This window comes from Tyto alba, unplaced genomic scaffold (genome assembly GCF_018691265.1).
Source record: "Tyto alba isolate M040663 unplaced genomic scaffold, T.alba_DEE_v4.0 Super-Scaffold_22, whole genome shotgun sequence".
NCBI classification, from domain to species: domain Eukaryota; kingdom Metazoa; phylum Chordata; class Aves; order Strigiformes; family Tytonidae; genus Tyto; species Tyto alba.
Genome location: NW_024881296.1, coordinates 4,167,710 through 4,187,445, shown reverse-complemented (window position 1 = coordinate 4,187,445; position 19,736 = coordinate 4,167,710). Strand labels below are relative to the sequence as shown.

The window sequence follows — 19,736 nt, the reverse complement described above, 5'->3', positions numbered from 1 at the left end:
GGGGAGGGCGCGGCGGCGGGGCGGCGGCGTCGGGCCCGCGCGGCGTCGGGGTGGGCTGGGTGCCGGTCCGGCGGCGCGGGCCGGGGTCGCCGCGGGCTGCCCGGAGGGGGGCGGAGCAGGAGCTGCGCGAGCCGCCGCGCTCGTGCGCGGGCTGGCCGGTAGGGGCCGTTGCCACCCCCCGCAGGGGGAGGGGGGGCGGAGCCGGGCGCGGCGCGAGGCCGGGTCGAGCGGCGGCGGCGCTTCTCCTCTCCCAGCCGGCGGCGGCGGCGGCCATGGCGGCCGTCCTGTCCCCGCGCCTCTGCGATAGCGACCCAGCTACGCCCAGCGCACAATCCTTGAAGGTGAGAGCGGGCGGCGGCCGCGGGGCTGCGGGCCCAGCGCGGCGGCCTGGGGCTGCGGCGCAACAGCCGCCTCGGCGGGAGGCCTCGCCCGGTGTCCCGGCTCCCCTCCCGGCCTGGGCGCCGTGACCTCACCCCCCGCCCTCCTCCGGGCTGGCCTCCCGCTCCCGGGCCGAACTTCGGGTGCGGGGCTGGGGCGGGCGCTGGGTGCCCGGGGGCCGTGCCGCTCGTTCCGGGCGGCGGCAGCGCCCCGGCGGCGCGCCCGGCAAAGTTTGGGTCCGGTCGCGGGCTGCTGCGCGAGGTCCTGCGGAGCTGCGCCCGCGCTGCCCGCCGCGGCCTGTGGCACCGAGCGCTCGCTGCGACTTCCGCGCCCGCGCTCGGTGTGCGGCTTGGCAGGTACTTTTTGAAGGACGTCTTGGTAATTCAGGCTTTCGGGTTACGTAATAAAGGAATTCGTAATGTATCCTCACTTCGTAAGGACCACCAGGGCTTTTACAGAAACGTGCGTTTTTCAAGGGAGGAAGAGGCTGCCTTTTTTTTTTTTTTTTTTTTTTTTTTTGGCAGTGTTTGACTTTCCATGTAAAGAAAGTCACAAGACTCTCCCTAATTATTATTTTTGGTACAGTAACAGTGGTTGAACTACAGCGTGTCTTAAATTGCAGTGCAAGTGTTTTCACTTTTCCTGCAAAGTCCTCTGCAACAAACTGTCTCACTTCCTACACTGTTTTAGTCTGGGAGCCTGGGTGATTGAATTTACAGAAGCTTTCAGCAAATAAGAAAGCAAAGATGCAAATGGAGGACATTCGTCCCTCCTGTGGTATAGGTGCTCATGTTTTTTAACTACTGGATTTAAGAAAAGAAAATTTCAAAGCAAAAAGAGAAACTGATGTGAGGCACTTAACTGTCAGGTTGAGATCTATCTTTTTAAAATGTTTTGAAGTCTTGGTAGCTCAGTTTAGACCTTGTTCATGTTTTTGTCTAGTAGTTGGAAAGGTTTGGAGTGCATTAATGTTCTGTGTGGGAGGTAGGGATGAAGTACTGATGACACATAGTTGTGGCGCAAAATACTCTCATGTGATATTGTTTTGATTGGGGACTGCTACTTGGTTTGTCTGATTGAGTTTATACTGGGTATTCTCAGCAATACTAGGAAATAGTATTACTAATAATGCTAGTGGGGATGCTACTTACCTGATTCTTTATAGCTGAGTTAAGAAAGCACAGTTTCATTAAATTTTTGCTTTTCAGTATTTGTTACGGGAGATATTCTTCTTGTGACTTCATGAGAAAGAAAAAAAATATGAATAATTGTGAAAAACATCAAGTAAATAAAAAATACAGGAGACAAATGCTTTTTCCCTGTGGTCTGTTTTGATTATAGTACCATGAAATGTTACATAACAAAAGTAATGTATTCTCATTTGCTGGAATCTTTTTTTAATGGTATTTCAAGTATGTAAAACATACTAGAATGAAATATGTTAGCTGAGGTAGACCGAATAATTGTTCTTGTAATTATTTAATAAGTAAGTATAATTGAGCTTGCTCATTTGTTTCTGACAGGTTAATTCTTCTTTCTTAAAGTTTTTGCAGAAGTTCTGAAACATGATTCTTTCATACTACTCCAGAGTTTCAATTACTTAAAGAGCTGTCTTGTTCTTGGCTCTACTACTGGTGACAGCAGACGATTCACTTGAACGCTTCTGCCTTTTTTTTTCTCAATTATAATCACGTAAGGGTGGTCACTAGATGGTTTGAGAGTTGGAGTTGATGATGGTGCAGGTAGGAGTTGTATAGTGTTATTGGACAACGAAGCAGTGGAAAACACAAGAAGATTCAGCTGAATCACTGGTCTGCTAGATTTTAGGGTACTCTCTTTTGGTGGTGTTTTGTGGTTTTGTTTTGTTTTGTTTTGTTTTTTTCTCTCTACCCTTTATTCCCTTTCTTTATATATATCTCATGAAATCTGAATAGTGGCACCTGTAAGTTAACTTCTAAATGTTCCCTTGCAATAGCATTGTTCTCTTCTATATCTGTTGCAATACAACTTAAGGTTTTTTCTTTTATTTATTTTTTCCCCACAAAAGTCAAGTCTTTGCTACTTGCTGTAATTATACCTTTTTGTAAACTATATACCCAGTCCTTTTATTTTAACTCTGTCCTTAAACTCCTGTATTGCTTTTGGTAATATTTTCCTTTATTTTATAAGTGTCAGCTTTCAACAAGGGCTTGGTGGTTTTGCTCTGCCCTTGCTTTTGTTTTTGAGAGCAGCAAGGGAAGTTTGCTGGGTCTACAGCTGTTTGGCCGTGCTGATGCCATAGGTAGTTTACATCCAGAACGACAAACTTGGTGGTCAGAGCCTTGTCTCTGTCTATTCAGTGCTCCACCTGTGCAACGGGTGAGAAACTACTCAGTTCTCCCTCTGTGCCACTGTGTGTCATGCGGCTAGTATGTAGCAAAAAATTATTTGCTACGCAAACTGTCCTATGAGTTGTTTGTAAAGTGTATTATTAAATTGCTAAGTAGTTCAGGTATATTTAAACCGTGGATTACCTTGCAGTATTTTTTGATGTTTTATGTTATCTGTTGAATTCTCTTAATTTTTAAAATATTTTATCTTCATTTTAATTTCAGGATGACACAGAAGAAAATTCCAATGATGGCAGCCAGCCATCCAAAAGACGACGTATGGGCTCAGGAGACAGTTCTCGGAGCTGTGAAACTTCTAGTCAAGACCTCGGGTAATACCATTTTTTGCAATTCCCACTTTTTTATTGCTAGTCTTACTGTATTGTTCGATATGCTTAAGTATTGGCTCTTTTTGATTTGCTGGTATATTCTTCATATATCTTTCTGAATTGAGGCCATGTCCTGTGAGTAGCTAGCTGTCTTTTTCTCTCAGCATATTTTAAGACATTTTACTTTAGAATGACAGAAAATGTACTGCAGCTAATTTACAATCAGAAGCACAGCTTACATGTTTTTAAAAGGTTACGTATTTTGTTGAATTAATTTTGACACTGTAGTACCCGCTTTTCCCTATGTCCTGTCCGCTATCATGGATATCCCTTTCTTCATGTTCTGTCCCTCAGCATAGTGATGAATGCTGGTTTGGAGAAATGTGTGTGAAGTGGGGTGTAACATAGTGACTTTGACATGGGTTAACAGGATGCAGTGTTCTAAGGTGTTTGTCCAACTTCATAGATGTTGTTCGTTGTCATATAAACAGGAATTATTGGATTTCTAGAAATGTCAGTATCCCTCTTAAGGTTACTTTGGTTTGTTCTAACATTGTTCTTATACTTAGATACAGCTATTTTCCTGCTGAAAACTTGATAGAATACAAGTGGCCACCAGATGAAACAGGAGAATATTATATGCTTCAGGAGCAAGTCAGTGAATATTTGGGTGTGACTTCCTTTAAAAGAAAATATCCCGGTATGTATTTTGAAAATTTTTCTTCTAAAAATCTTTGTCTTTGTACAGTTTGGATGTAATCTGGGTCTCTCTGGCTATAGCATGAGCCAACTGATTAAAAAAAGACCCTGGAAAAAGTGGACCTGAATTGTTTATGTTGTACTTTTTATTTTTTTTACTGGCATATTGAAAAGTTATCTTACGGTTTTCAAAGTAATTTAAAGCTTTTTATTATTGCCAATGAAAAATCTGTTAACAAGTATGATTTGGAGGTTAGATCAGCAAGTACCTTTTGAAAACTGACCTCAATTTTATTTTTAAGTATTTAGCTGGTGATTTCTTGCTATATATAGGTATATCTCTAGATTTTGTTTCCTGAATTGTGGCAACATTTCTACACTGTGGAAGAATTTTAAAAAATGGATTGGGGAGGTTCTAGGATTTGTGCCTTCATTATTCAGAATTGTCAAATCTGGTTCTTCTGTCACAGTATTTTAATTTTTTTTTAAATATTTTTAAAAGGCATATTAAAAGAAAAAAAGATTGTACCTTCAGTACTTGATAATGTTTTCTGCATCTGAGCTCATATTTCAGGTTTCCTTAGTCTTTCTGTAAATCATAACTACAGGCAGGGTACTCAGAAAAATTGACCATGTCCCTACAGTGTATATTAAATTTAAAATTAATTTATAAAATCACCATGTTTGTAGGAACAGTAATATCGTACAGACTCTCACTGCCTTAAAATAAAATTGTCAGAATGCTTTGACACTGTTTATGGGGGAGTTTGGGTAACTGTGCACATTTTTATTGCTCTTTTTTGTTTTCTTTGGAGATTTAGAAAGACGAGATCTATCTCACAAGGAGAAACTCTACCTCAGAGAACTAAATGTTATCACAGAGACTCAGTGCACACTAGGTAAGAAGACAAATTGTTAGATTCCTTGCTACATTGTTAAAGATATGATGAAGTGAAAATGTGATTCAGTTTGGTAGAGAATCACTCTCAACTGAAAACATAAATTCTGACATGAAAATTAGTTTACTATTAATCTGTGTAAATTAGCCATAGGGTATCACTATTCCATATTTGTTACAAAAAAATATAAATTCTGGATCTATTCTAATTACTTACCAAAATCCCTTCTATATTGTAAATTAACTTTTAGAACCCTTTTCTCCTCCTAGAAAAAAAACCACCATAATTTTTCAAATTAAAAAGTACATCGGTCTTGTTTACTGAGTTCCAACTAACTCAGCAAAACATTAGCATATCTTACATGGTTTAGCTTACATGTTAAAGGGTGTGTGTTATAGCACTTTAATGTACTTGGAATGACGAAATTGATGTGGCTTATATTGAAAGAGCCTGAAATATTTTTTTATTCCTCTGCTAATACATATGACTTGGAGCATGTTAGAGATTAAATGATGTCTGTTGCATTTTTTCTTGTATATCGTGGCTCTGTGCAAATTAATGTAATTTTATATACTAACAATCTTTAATATACCACCTTTATTTCTTACCTGCCAGCTGTCTTGATTATTTTATTTTTAAAACTTAAATATGTGGGAGAGTGTAGTATCTAATTTTTATCAGGACAAGCAGAATGCTGTATTCTGCCTCATATATCCAGTAGAGATGTGCACTGAGTTAACCCTATTTTTTAAGGTTATATTTATAGTCAGTGGTAGTTACATAAGTCAACCTCCGTTCTGTTGTCAGTGTTTGAGGATTAGTTGTGTTAGAACCTTTAAAGGAGGAGTTCTGCACTGTAGCTGCAAACAGAGGCAGTCTGACTTCTGAACTTCAAATGCTTTAATTGAGAGTCAGGAGTCTGTGTGAGTTTGCTGCTCTGAATTGCCCTTACAGTGATTCTTCCTTGATTTGTATAGAGAGGTTATGTAAACCTCATAATTTCAGTTAAGATTCTGCAAGTTAATGGGACTAACACTTCACCAATACTGGAAAATGAAATTAAACAGTTCCCTGGGTCCTGCTTAGAGCAAAGGTTCTGCCTTGCAGCAGGGTTTAGTAGATGGCTGAGTCAATGTGAAGGGGTTTGTAGCAGTAAGGAAGAGATGAGCCTTGGCTCCTTGGGTAGAAGCAAAATGAGCTTTGAAAGCTAAATGGCACAATTTCACTCCTATGTGAGAGAGAAGCATTGTGCACAGCAGGTTGCTGGCTTTAATGGGTCAAAAAATTGAGTTGATTGTTGTGGGATATAAATAACATACAGTTAGTTTTGCCAGATAGCATCATTATTTCTTTTATCTATTTTAGGTCTAACAGCTTTGCGTAGTGATGAAGTAATTGATCTTATGATTAAAGAATACCCTGCCAAACATGCTGAGTATTCTGTTATACTGCAAGAGAAAGAACGTCAGCGAATAACAGATCATTATAAAGAGTACTCTGTAAGTAACTAGCATATAAGTGAACCAGATCTGTAACATACGGAGTATAAGAAAGGGCTGTTCTCAAACTGATAGTGAAATGTATGTGAATTGGTTTTATTCCAGCAAATGCAGCAGCAGAACACACAGAAAGTAGAAGCCAGCAAAGTTCCAGAATATATTAAAAAAGCTGCCAAGAAAGCTGCAGAGTTCAACAGCAATTTAAACCGAGAGCGGATGGAAGAAAGAAGAGCCTACTTTGATCTACAGACGCATGTAGGCAGATTTAAATTTCTTATCAATGTTAATAGGTAGCTCCTTGCTTGTTTTAGTAAAAATGATTTTGGTACTGTTTTAACTATTTCATTACCAAGAATTTTCATTAGTCTTGTTTCAGTCATATAGGGACTTAAACAGTTTTGCTGTTAAATGGATAATACTGGCAAAAATAATGATCTCAAATGTATTTAATGTGAAAACTTCTTAACTTGAAAATACTTGTCTTGGGGAGCTTTAAAAATTGCAGTGTTACTTCACTGTCATGTCTTTAATCTGCTGGTAGTAGCATAAAATTAAGAGACGTGTAGGTTAGTAAGAAGCTTCTGTTGCTATTGTATCTATTCATATAAACGGCTAATACTTTTTTGGAATAGCTCCAAAATTTTGCCTGAACAATACCTAGAGTAAAAAAGTTAACATTCTTCTGAAAGAGTGCTTCCTGCCAGTGTTATGCCCTTGTTTTTTTAGGTGTTACACTATTTTTGTAATAAATATATTTCCTGCTTCTGTGCCTGATTTAAAAAAACAGAAATAGCTGGCATTTTGGAGCAGGACTGTTCTGCTTGTACAGAGACAGTAAAGCAAAAATTTTCACTGTGCAAATTATTACGTGGCAGTCTATTATGGAAAGTTTACATTTTTCTGGTATTGACCCATGTTAAAGAGAAGATGGTGAATAATTAGTTTTATTTCTTTCTAAGGGAAAGAAGGCTTCTTTGTGAGCTTCTCCTTTCCATACATTCATATTATCAGTGGGATTTTTTTTATAGTTCAGTCTGGTTTCAGAATTAGATGGATATGTTCTTGCTACCCTTTACCAGTATGGACCAACAAAGATAAATAATGCTAAAGATGCCAGTCACAAAAGTAAATGTTTACTGTTTCAATTGTTAGATTTTAATTTTTAAATTATTTTACATAATATACTGTTATAAGTATTCAATATTGGTTCAGTTCTTTAGATACTTGGTGACTGGACTTAATCTGTAATACTGTTTTGTGAGTGGGATATCTTACCATTTTAATTAATTGGATTTCCCATGGGACAGCTCAGGTAGCTGTTCCAACTCAGTTAAACTGGCTAGTTAAAAAATACTTGGCGGGTGTGGGTGTGTTAGTGAGGAAGGATCAAAAGTTTGTATGAGAAACAAAAACATCATTGTTTTGTATTAAACAATACAGATTATCCAGGTGCCTCAAGGAAAATACAAAATCTTATCTACAGAGAGAACAAAGGTTAGTCCTTATCCAGTGGCTCTCATACCCGGCCAGTTCCAGGAGTACTACAAAAGGTATTTTAAAAGCATCCAAACTGCTGATTCTGTTGCACTGGTTTATTTTATCAACTTCTAGCAGATGGAAAACATTTCAGTGTATTTTGAATTAATTTTATGTTTGAGACACTTGCTCATCTAAGAGATTCATAACATGACTGCTTTTGTCAACAAAACAGCACTGGCTGCAAGACCGCTGTGCTGATGTATTGCTGTGCCTGAGATTTGGCCTGCTCAGATACCTACTGTGGTAAAAAGAGACACTGATTTCATTCCTGCCACCTTCATGTGTTTACTTACCATCTGCCTCTGCATGTGTGCTAAGATTAATGTTGCTATATCACAATGCTGTAATGGTGGCTTGTGACCACATGTTTTCTGTGTGACAGTCTAGCTGTCCTTTTCTAAATTTTCAGAAAGTTTTTAATTTAAAAGCAAAAATTGATTGGTCTTGTGGGATAACTTCAATGTTGGATTTGTGAGTGAGAAAGGTATTGCTAGTTGGATCTTTATATATAATGAAAAATGTGTACCTGACTGTCTATACAAATCTAAGACTTTACTAGTGGCATGCTTCCATTTGACAAATGCATACCGATTTGAAAACTGTTGCTTAAGTCATGCCATCTATACAACAGAGATGGTATTTGTCCTATATGTGCATGGTTTTCTTTAGAGAAGATCTTTATTTGCATATGCTTTTCTCGTTCCAGTGTGTGTGTGTACAGCCCATCCAAAATTTGCATGTTACAGAATGTTCTTGAAGAATGTCAGTTTTATTACATTCATTGAATTAAAAAGACTAGATATCTTGTCTATTTTGCCCTTATAAGATGCAAGAGAAACTGCTTATCCTTCTTAATGAAGGACACAATCTTTCAAAATATGCATCAAAATAATACCCTATTCCTTACAATGCTTGTCCTTAATAGTAAGAGGACTTTCACTTTGTTCTTAGTATTTAAGTTTTTTTTTTTTTTTAAAAAAAGGGTAGATCACACATGTTAAACTGGATCTAGCTGTAAGCAATGTGATTAGATCTTCACATTCCTCTGAAATTATATTTTTCTATGTGTTTTATGTTCTCTTTCAATAATGAAGGAACTCAGACATATAGCTATATTCTTTGCTTACTTTGCTTTGGACTCTAGCTATTTGTGTGCCCTGGGTTAGAACTGTTGTACACGTGCTGTGTGGGCACTGTACATTTATAAATAAAGTGTATAGTCTGTTGGGCATGGTGTTGTGGATTGGTTAAAAATTTTTCAGGGTTCTGTGGCCTATTACGATTATGTAGGTTTGGAACATTGCAAATATACTCCTCCTGTAGTCCACAAATATCTGCTATACAAAGAAGACAAGTACTAGATGGTATCACATTTGGGAGGAGGAATTAGTATGTTTCCTATGTTTTCAGGACTGCATGTTTTTATGTGCATTCTCCCCCAAAATTGAGCTTTTCTTACTTTTTCCTCATTGAAGTCCTTGTATGCTGTGTGACTTAATATTTATGTATAAAGTACGCGTGAATTAATTTAATTTTTTTTTAAAAAAACTTCAGATACTCTCCAGATGAACTTCGGTACTTGCCATTAAACACAGCTCTTTATGAACCTCCTTTGGATCCAGAGCTGCCTGCGTTAGACAGTGATGGAGATTCAGATGATGCAGAGGAAGGCCGAGGTGATGAAAAACGGAAAACCAAAGGCAATTCGGTGAGACAAATTGAAAGTGTTCTTCAACAAAAAAATCCTTTCCCTTCACTTTTGTTAGTTTCAGTAGTTTCTTAGTAGAAACTTTAATGTTTGCAAAATGGAGAATCACAAACTAAAAGGGTACTCCCCTTTTTAGTACTCTTTATTTTGTAACATTGCTCTCCAACTTTCCATTTTGATCCATTTTTAAAGTAAATTAATATTTGAAATTTCAGGCCACTTCTTCGTTGTTTTTAAAGAAATCTTGAAGAATCTTCCCAACCACAGCTCTTCATTATGCCCTTTTCCCCAAGGGAAAGTTGCTAGCATTTCTGAGGGGAATGAACACCGTAGTTCAGGTCACAGCATATTTTGCTGTTTAAGTCCCACAGAATCTGTCACTAAAGCAAAGGTGTTGATAGCCTCGTAACTTTTTCTTCTTGTGACATAGAACAAGAAGTACTCGATGCAGAAACAGTTACTTTCTTCCAATTTAAAGAGAAGGTAAAAAGCACTGGGTTTTTTGCTTTATGATACACCTTTACAAAGATGTTTATGTTTTCTTTCTGTTTTCTTTCTATTTATGCAAACACAAAATTAACTGTTACTGGAAGTTATGGGAAACTTTCACATACCTACCTTTGTAGTGTTTTAAGTGCTCAAGAGCAGCTGAGCTTCAGATGAGCTGTTGTGAGTACAACTGAACCATTGGTATATTGGTGTAGTTAGTGTGGTGACAACCACTTTACAGAAGCTTAACTCTAATTTTAAGAGAAATAGAATGCTAAATCACAGGTGGATTTAACGGTTTCTAGTTCAGTTGACAAATATGTTAGATGATGGGTATATATGATGCTAAATTTTGCAGTATAGGCATTTATTTTGTTCAAATATTCATAAAATACTCATAAATGAAGAAGGAAGGGGTCAGTTTTGTAGGCTAACAAGAGAGAGATAGATGTTAATACACCCTTTCTGCTTGCGTTTTGTGGAGAAAAAGGAATCATGTAAACTGAGCATGCTAAATGTCAAATCAAAATTTCCATTTAATCACACTGCAGCTTTTTTACAGTTGGTCTTTAACCATTTTTTCCCAGTTCCCTTTTCCACTGACTTCCGTTCCCTTTAATGATAAAGTAACTGGACCAAGCAGACTACCTTTCATTTTTCACAGAAGTTCAGAAGTCTTTGGTGGTAGAATGCAGAAGGGAAAATGTCCTTGTGTTGGAAGCGTGTAGAGAAAATTAAAAATGAGATTCCTGTCAAGTGGGTTTGTCTATGGGAGCAGGAGTTCTTTGCTAGTCATTGGGGAATATTGTTTGGGAAAATTAACTGTTGAACAGAGGTGGACAGTTGTCAGGTCTCTTTTCCTGAGTTTTGGGCTACTTACCATTCATCAGATCTCCCTGGTGAGTCCTACAATACGCTTTATGCTTTTTCCTTTTTCACTCTCCCCATTGTTGGAATCAGGTAACAATTTTCCTATTCTATAGTGTTTTAATGGGCCTGTTCTGAATAGCCCTTCCCCTGAAATGACAGTGGAATATAATGTTTCTTGTTGCCACATAGTTTGCTTTGCTTTTGTGTTATACCCCTCTCTTTGCCCTGTGTCTGTTTGGCCTGTTTTGATTTTAGGCTCTGGGCCATAGGCAGATTACTATTATGTTTGTACAGAGTGCCTTTTACTGTAGGGCACCATTGTTATTTGGCCTTTTGGTTTTTATTGTAATAAATGTGATTAATCATACTGCTTTCTTCTGGAGCTTCTGGAGGCCTTTATTAACACTTTTCTGAGAAAAGTCTCGTGTTGCTGCTCTTAATTATGCTTACATTGATCTCTCACCCTCTTTGAACCTCTTCCTCTCTTTCTTGCTGCCTCGTTCCTCAAAAAAAAAAACCAAAAACAAAAAACAAAAAGACTTTAACCGCAGCATAAATTCTGTTGTTTAGTTCTGTATTAAATATTGAAGTATGTTTTGCCTTTGATGGCATTCTTCTGCTGCAATCCAAATTAAATATTTAGATTGCTCCTGGTGAAAATAGTAGATGAAGGTGGTAGAAAAAACCTTCACATGTTTAATTCAAGGCAGTGCTATTTGGTTAGGGCACTTGAAGTGCATGGCAAGGGCACTTTTAACTTTTTGCTGGCCCTTTACTTTGTAAACAACATCTTGCATATAGAGGATTTCTTGCTGACTCTTAAAGGAAAACGGTTCAAAGAATTATACTGTTATGCTCCCAACTATGGTATCAAGACCAACTGGAAAACATGACTGCAATTGCTGTCTCTTAGCGTGAGAAGAAACAGATAATGAAGGTTGTGAGCAAAGGTGCTCTAGACTGTGATATACCCCATGCTTTTGCAGAAGGAAGGATGCATCCTTCTCTTACTTTAGTTGGCTCTAAGGGGCATAGGAAAGACTTGTCTGTCTATCCAAAAAATAAAAAATATAGCTATGGTATTTTTATTATAGGACAATTCGTCTGGCAATGTATCTGAAGGTGATTGCGCCACAGACAACCAGGAGGATTCTTTTCAGGGAAGACAAAAAACAAGAGACAAAAGTGCTACTGCAAGAAAAGATGGTTCCAAACGTTCTGTATTATCCAAATCAGTTCCTGGGTACAAGGTAGAAGAAAAAAGCCCCTGACTGAACTTCTTTACTGACCAGCCTCTCCCTGAAATATTTGTTTTTTTCAGTAATATGGAACTTCTGCTTGCTGTACTTCACTAGCTGCTCTCCTGTTGTGTGCTCCATCCGTTTGCTTCCTTACTTCCTTTTTGCTTTTATTTCATGTGGGGCTTTCCTTTATCCTAGCTGTACAGTGGCCTCTGTTTCTATTAACTTCTTAGATTTCCAGGCAGTAACGCCAGAAAAATCCATTGTGGGTTTACCACTGGAACTCTACATCTTTCTGTCTGCCTTAACATAGCAGTCAGAATTACTTGCCCGTTCAAAACCTAGCTTTCAGAATCCATTTTATTTGTTTCTACTATTTAGTATGGCAGCATACCAAGAGATCAGTGCTGGAAAGTGCAGCTATGTGGCTGAACATATTGTTATGACGTTCATTTTAAACACAGCCTTTCATCCTGAGATGTTATGATGTATAGGATGGAGGGCAAGAAGCTTACTACAGTTGTATAGGTAACACTACATAACCACTTTAACAGTATATGGAAAATAGCTTTTTATGTAGTTCATACTATGTAGAAATGTTTGTTGGGTAATATGCTTTTATCCAAGCTAAAAACTTGGTGATGATGTTAAGACATTTCAGCTGTCAAGCAGTGATTGCCAAACCTAAGACCCGAGTCTTCAGTATTACTGTATAATAATTTCAAAAATTAAGATAAAAATAAGATTAATCTTAAAAATACTTTTGAGAAGAAATGGGAATTGGCATGCATTATTTACATGTTGTTATTCTGCATACTAAGAGAGGATCTGAATATAATGTTACACTTTTAAAGCACATGATTGCCTAGTCCTGTTCTAGTGAAAGGAATGAGAATTTTCCATTGACTTCCATGGGAGCAGGAATAGACCCAGAAAGAGGGAAAACACTACATTAAGATAGGGTTTAGTATTTAGGAGTTGGGAATGCATGTTAAGAGAGGTTATGGAAAAAGGAAGATTTTTGTCAGTGACAAGACTGTACATATTGAGAAACTGTCTCAGCAAAAGTGAGCTGTTGATGGCTTGCATTTTATATTCATAAATATTTACTATCTGTATTTACAAACTTAATAGTAAATGAACTATAACTTACATTAAGAAGCTAATTTCCAGCAAGAATTGGGACAGCTTTGATAAATTTTCTCTACATACAGTATCTGTACAAGTTCATAACAGATAGCAAGCTCCAGTTATGTTTTCTCTTTTCAGGAATTTACTAAGAAATATGCAAACTATGGAGATCTAGACTGTGGTACCATATGTATATTTTTTTATATGTAACTTTGCAAATTGTTGTAGACACAGAATTCATACCAATATTCCCATGAACATGAAATCCAAAGATGGAGCTTGAAATTTTTTTTTAGCTTTGTCTAGCTTGACTTTAGAGATTGTGTGCCACTGGTTTACAGAAGTTTAACTTAGCTGTGAGATGCCTGAGTGTTTGATTAGTCCAGTCGATTGAATGCCCTTATGAATGCATAGAGAGAGAACTGATGGAGCAGAACTTTCTGCAAAGTTCTGAACTTTTAATTGTAGAAGCGTAATGGTAGTCTGCAGCATTGCATTTTGAAAATAGATTCCCGTAGCAATTACTGGTTCAAACTTGCTGATTGCGTTAGTAACAAGGAATTACTGTAAACTTACAGTGCCGCATCTTTGCTATGTCAGCGTGCCCTGCCTGCATCAGCCATCAGGCCCTTGAGAAGTCAAAGGTAGTGATGTTGTGTTGGGAGGGTGAGAGGATTGGCTTTCTTGTTTGTGGGAACGTTTAAACACTTTCAGTAAACCCAATAATAAGCTGTTTTAACTGGTAAGACAGACTCATATTTGTTAGTCTATAAAAACACCAGATAATGGTCTAACATATGTGCCTAAATGTTAAGGCACTTTGAGCTGAAGGCTTAACTGATTTAAAATGTTGTCCCTGTGAATTCTAAATCTTTGTAATACTTTTGTTCTGTATTGTTCTCTAATATTTGACTATTTTTGTAGGACAGTAATCTTTTGGTTACATGTAGTTGAAATTGAAGGATAATTGCTATGGCATCAACATGCAAATGTATAGTTATAGTCACATTATGAGTATTACAAGATTCACACATTTCTACTGAGTTATTTTTGAGTAAAAGAAACAATGTATTTTATATGGAGCCATTTTTATTGTCAGTTCTTTAACAAAGAACAGTTAGCGTGTGTTTTACATTTTGTCATGTTACAAGTAGTGAGTCTTTGTTGCTGCAGGACTGGCTACTACAGTTGCACACACAGGGTACTGTTAAAAGTACAGGAGATTTTTTGCACATAAAGCTGAAATGTATTGAGAAACTATATTTTACAACACTTCTGTTTCGGGTCACTGTGTATGAAAATGGAACACTTTGCATTCAGAATAGGACCTTATAAAAATGGTGTAGTTGGAATGCTTATTTTGAGAGCTGCAGCACAGCAGCATGGAAGTGAAAACTGAGAGAGCAGGGAGCCTTCATTTTGACCCTGCATTCATTTTCTCTCCATTCCTCATGCCAATAAGGTGACGATGTAGAAAGCAAAATTTAGTCTAATCAGATGGGATATTGTGACTTCCCATTTGGATTGAATAAACTTTTTCATAGCATTTCTAAAAGCCATTTTGGTGGTAGAACTTGAACTGATTTGAAATGTGAATAGTCTTGCCTTTTTTTTTTTAATTTTTGTTACAATACTTCTATACTGTTGGAACTTTAATATTAATATGCTGTGATTCTCACTCCCCCAACATGCACGATTTCTAATGAACACAATTTAGTAAAATAAGACTAGATGGAAGCATTGTTAATAAATGCATCTATATCCGTGTCTAGCTTTAGCATTATGTGTATCAGCGTGCTAACCGCACATACCCTAATGCAGGTACAGTGACTGAAAAGCAGCTCACTTTAGTTTGGCTGGAGTACCAGGGAGTATGCTGCTGTACATTAAAGGCAGTGAAACACAAATCCATAACAAACTAGAACTCTTGATTAGAAAAGTGCAATTGCTATTCTAGAAAGGCTTGGTTTACTTAGACATAGATAAAAACACAATAAAAAAAATTTAGAATGTAGCCTAAACAACGGAAGGGTAAATGCTGCAACACTGCCGAGGTTTAAGCATGTGCCACTTTTGTTGGGAGGAGCAGGGTATAAAGGTATACATGTAGGACACATAGTATAGTTAACAGTAAAAGAGTTTTATGTGTGGTTTTGCTTCCATTATATTTATTATTTTGTAGAGATGTTTGTGAATGTTAGACTTCTTTTATTGTTTTATTATATTTATGTATAAAACAGGTTGACTCTGCTTTTTTAAAATAAATAAGAAAAAAAAAAAGTCTGTATGAATGCCTCTGTCATCTTTTGAAGGAAATTACCTATAAACATCTGGTATGGTGTCTTGTTTTCTTAAATAGACCTCTTTAGACCAGGTAATTTGAAGCAGACTGTAGCCATGTTTTAACTTAAAAAGCAGATTGAAAACTCAAGAAAACTTAATACATCCTGAGTACCCTAAGAATGAGTCAAGGTATTCATTACCTTGCTAGATGCGAGAAAAAACTGTCTGGGGAAATAGACAGACTTAAGTTGTATTGCAAAAGCTCTCAGTAAATATACATACATATATATAATATATATTTCTGTTTTCAATTTTCTTATTTATTTTTAAATTAAACTTTATTCTTCTCCCCACACGGGTTGGTAGTTGACTGGGCCTCTTGCTCCCTGACCAAGCCATAGAGTCCCTTAGAAAACAGGATATCCCTTGAACTCCACCTACTAGCTGCATCTTCGCAGCAATATTTTTTTTTTAAAAAATCTGTCACTGGTCAATTTAACATCAGTGAGTACTATATTAATTTCAAACCACCTTTCTCGCTAGTTTCATTATGCAGTGGTCAAAGCTCAACAATGTAACCACTGAAATATTTCTGAAAGTCCTAGTGCCTTACTTCTGCCTTGGTCCTCGCTGGGATAAAACTGCGTTGGTGTGTCTCTTGGGTTGGGCGGGACACAGAATACATACACAAATGTTACTCACTGTGACAGACTGCTATTTCTTTATTGCCTTTTAAATGGATCTCATGGACCCAAATACACTCCAGATGATCACTTAAAAAGATGATGAATGTAAAACTAGTTAAATGCAAGGGTGTGTATTTCTTACAGCGATCATGACTGGATACAGGAAGTAGTGGTAAAACAGATAGCCATGTACGGTGTAGATAACCAGATACTTTGAATCTAAAGATACAAAAAACAAGTTTATTGCTTTTGTAACTAATTTTCTATGTTTAGGGACAAGTGTCATGCAAATGGAAAATTGTATTTAATTTCTTACATAAACAGGAAATCTGCGTGGAGATTCATAAAGCATTCTATATTGGAAAAAAATACCGAAACTTTCAATGCCATGTCACATTTAATATACATTGTGGGGAATGTTAGCTGATGAATTGATGGGTAGAAGCAAATATGTGATTTTGCTCCAATTTGATTTACATGTTACTCACTATATGTGCCAAATGCAAAATTTTATGTAGTTAATCTATGTTTTTTTTCAATACCACTTCTTGTAAGTTACTGTCATATGTTTTAAGGTTCACACATCATAACAGATAGTTCATTAATTTTAAGAGTTAAGGAGATATATGACATTTCCTTTTAAACCTGTAAATTCTTCTGGAATGAATTTATAGCCCTCTTCTACCCTTCCAGCCAAAGGTCATTCCAAATGCTATATGTGGAATTTGTCTGAAGGGTAAGGAGTCCAACAAGAAAGGAAAAGCTGAAGCTCTTATACATTGCTCCCAGTGTGACAACAGTGGTAAGTATCTGCATACACTAAGTGGACTCCTAAGGGAGTTTGTCTGACGGATCTTTTTGTGGAAATATTTAGTGTACTACGCTTGTGTACCAACAGTTTGGTTGCCTTTTCTGTCCTTCGTTAAGAGTCCATCTCTAGTTAATGTTACGTGTACTGGCACATGCAGTGCACTGTGGGATCTCACTGGGAGGCAAGTGAAGCCTCAGCTTCTGTAGAAGCAAACAGTCTAACTAACTTGAAATTTCATTTCAGACATAAGAGTTAATAATATTGGTTTTAATCTAGGCCACCCTTCTTGCCTTGATATGACCCCGGAGCTTGTTGCTATGATTAAGACATATCCTTGGCAATGTATGGAGTGTAAAACATGCATTATATGCGGGCAGCCTCATCATGAAGAAGAAATGATGTTCTGTGATGTATGTGACCGTGGTTATCACACGTTTTGTGTGGGGCTTGATGCTATCCCTTCAGGTAATAGAGTTAATTGTTCCCTTCCCACCTCCTCCGAATCCCAGGCTTTCTCTGTCAGAATTAATACAGGTGTTGCTTTTGAAAGAACAGTTTAAAACAAGTGTGAAGGGTAGGAATAAGAAATAAGTAGGAAAGCATTCACACTGTAGGACCCTATTTTTTTAATAACCAAATATACAGAAATAAAGCTTGTGCACAGTTTAACCTGGCAATTCCTGGATAGGAAATACAATTGGCTTTTACAACAGAACCCAAACAGACTCACTCAGAACTAGGTGGGTTTTCTTTTCCACATCCACAGAATACCGAGAATACCTCTTTTCATAAAAGAAAGCTGTAAAGAGGCTGTATTGCTGCATATTGCTGGAGTATAGCTTTCACATTAATAAAGTGTTTGTGCTATTACTTCAGTTTCTAAATTAAAAAGTATGCTCAATTTAATATTTGTAAACACCTTTTTAAACCCCTCCCCATTTTTTTCTTAAACATCAAAGCTGGAAGTGAAGTACCTAGATGTCAGGCAGCCTGTACTTTTAAATTACCTGGTCGCTCGTATCACCTGACCAACTCAAGGCAGTGTAAAGAAGATGACTGGTAGTACTGTTGCTTTTCATGTAATAACTAAATCCATGCTAACTGAGTTCATGAAAGGTTTCAGTGGCTGCACGTTCTGCAGTGACAGTATTCCCTGTAACTACAGTACTTTCCATGCACCCTGCATTCCTGTTTTGGGAAGCACTGGCACTCGCTGTCACTTTAGTATAGGTTCTGTGGCAGATTTAATTTTCAGGCTGACCTAAGGACAGAATCTAAACAAAATAGATTATATGCCTACAAAACTATAAAATTACCAAAGTAGCCTTTATGATTCCAGCTGTTGTAATATAAACAGTTAAATGCTTCTGCTCTTTGCTCAACCCTTCATTGTTCCCTCAGCAAATGAGTTTTAGTACAAGGTCTGGTGATGGAACCCCTGCCAGCAGTTTAATCTGTGCTCCCTGACCGCACCGCAGTAACAGACACTGGTTTGGGGAACGGGACCCCACACCTGTGATGGAAGATCAGCATTCCCCAACTGCTGTTCATTTCTGCTCCAAGGAACTGCCCATAACCTCAAAACTGTGGTTATTCACGTGAAAATATAGCTTGCAAATTCAAGCATCCTTTGTCATAACCACCTCCCTTAGCAGTGCTGGCACTTCCTGAGGTCCATAAAGATTAGTGTCGCCAGCTGTTACGCATCAGGAGTCTGCAAGCGAGGGTGAATTTTACACACTGCTTTCTGTACCTTTTAGAAAAGATGCTTACTTTTTAAAGAAAAGCACTGGTTCTTTACATTTAAGGAAGTACTGCAAATAGATGAGCACCTATTAAAATGGTGAAAGGTGCGTAACTAGATGAGTGAGTAGCAAAGTTAGTTTCCCAATAATTGATAACTTTCTTTTCTTAGGTCGCTGGATTTGTGATTGTTGTCAGAAAGACCCTCCCGTACCCAGAAGAGGAGGAAGAAGGGGGAAAAACAGCAAGGAGGGCTAAAAACCCCAAAACACTTGCTGTCCAAAACTTAACTGCACAAATTAAAGTGATACTTTGGTGCTATTTAACCAACCATTTTCAGAGGAACAATACCACTTTTTTTTTTTTTTTTCTCTTTTTACCAAATAAACTTTTAATTTTGGCTATATAATGATTTTTTTGTGATACAAGTCACTACTGTCCTGTCAGGTGTCCAGATAGAGACAGCCAAGTCAAATTCACACTCAAAAAGAGAAGGCTTTTAGTAATGAAATATAAATTTTACATGCACCATTTGTATAAAATTATAGTAATGTACTTGTTTAGTTCAGTGCACTCATCAGTATGCTCTGTGAAAAGAAAATTAGAGAGCAATTTAAATATACACTATTTGCATAGCAACTGGTTATTTTGAAAGACAACCAAACCAAAAAATACTGGAAAAACTAACTTTGAAGGAAGAGTAGGCATGACCTGTTGTTCTTACAATATACTGCAAATTCCTCTCAGCAGAAAGTTTCTTTGCAAGCTAATGACTTATTCATAAAGATGTACTAAAAAAAAAAAAAAGAAAAATCACAAAAAGCTATAAAGGGAGGTGTAAAAAAAGCACCTCTCAAGTTCAAGATACTATAAAATGCATTGCTTTTAACACGGAATGAAAATGTCATGTTGACAACAACAGCTGAAGGCTTACTCTGCCTGCAGTAACAGGGAAGGAGTAACATGCATTTGATTCAGGTCATGGATTTGCAGAGGTGATGAGTGACTGGACAGACCTCTGCTTGACAGATGGCTGACATACTGTAGAGCACAGTCAAAATA

At 37.6% G+C, this 19,736-nt stretch overlaps 1 protein-coding gene across 4 annotated transcripts; it reads left to right on the top strand.

Moving 5' to 3' along the window:
* Positions 1 to 56: 56 nt before the first annotated feature.
* Positions 57 to 19,080, top strand: PHF10 (PHD finger protein 10). 4 transcript variants are annotated; one of them, XM_042795630.1, is made up of 12 exons: positions 57 to 341; positions 2,973 to 3,079; positions 3,646 to 3,776; positions 4,597 to 4,674; positions 6,040 to 6,173; positions 6,279 to 6,428; positions 7,614 to 7,723; positions 9,267 to 9,420; positions 11,874 to 12,029; positions 16,814 to 16,922; positions 17,208 to 17,396; positions 18,847 to 19,080. In XM_042795630.1, exons 1-12 carry the CDS (start codon positions 273 to 275, stop codon positions 18,930 to 18,932), a joined length of 1,473 nt encoding a protein of 490 aa, XP_042651564.1. In that variant the 5' UTR covers positions 57 to 272; the 3' UTR covers positions 18,933 to 19,080. The 4 variants fall into 4 exon arrangements, with proteins under 4 accessions (XP_042651564.1, XP_042651563.1, XP_042651562.1 ...); XM_042795629.1 differs by having other exon boundaries at positions 59 to 341; positions 4,591 to 4,674; XM_042795628.1 differs by lacking the exon at positions 11,874 to 12,029 and having other exon boundaries at positions 61 to 341; positions 4,591 to 4,674.
* Positions 19,081 to 19,736: the final 656 nt, after the last annotated feature.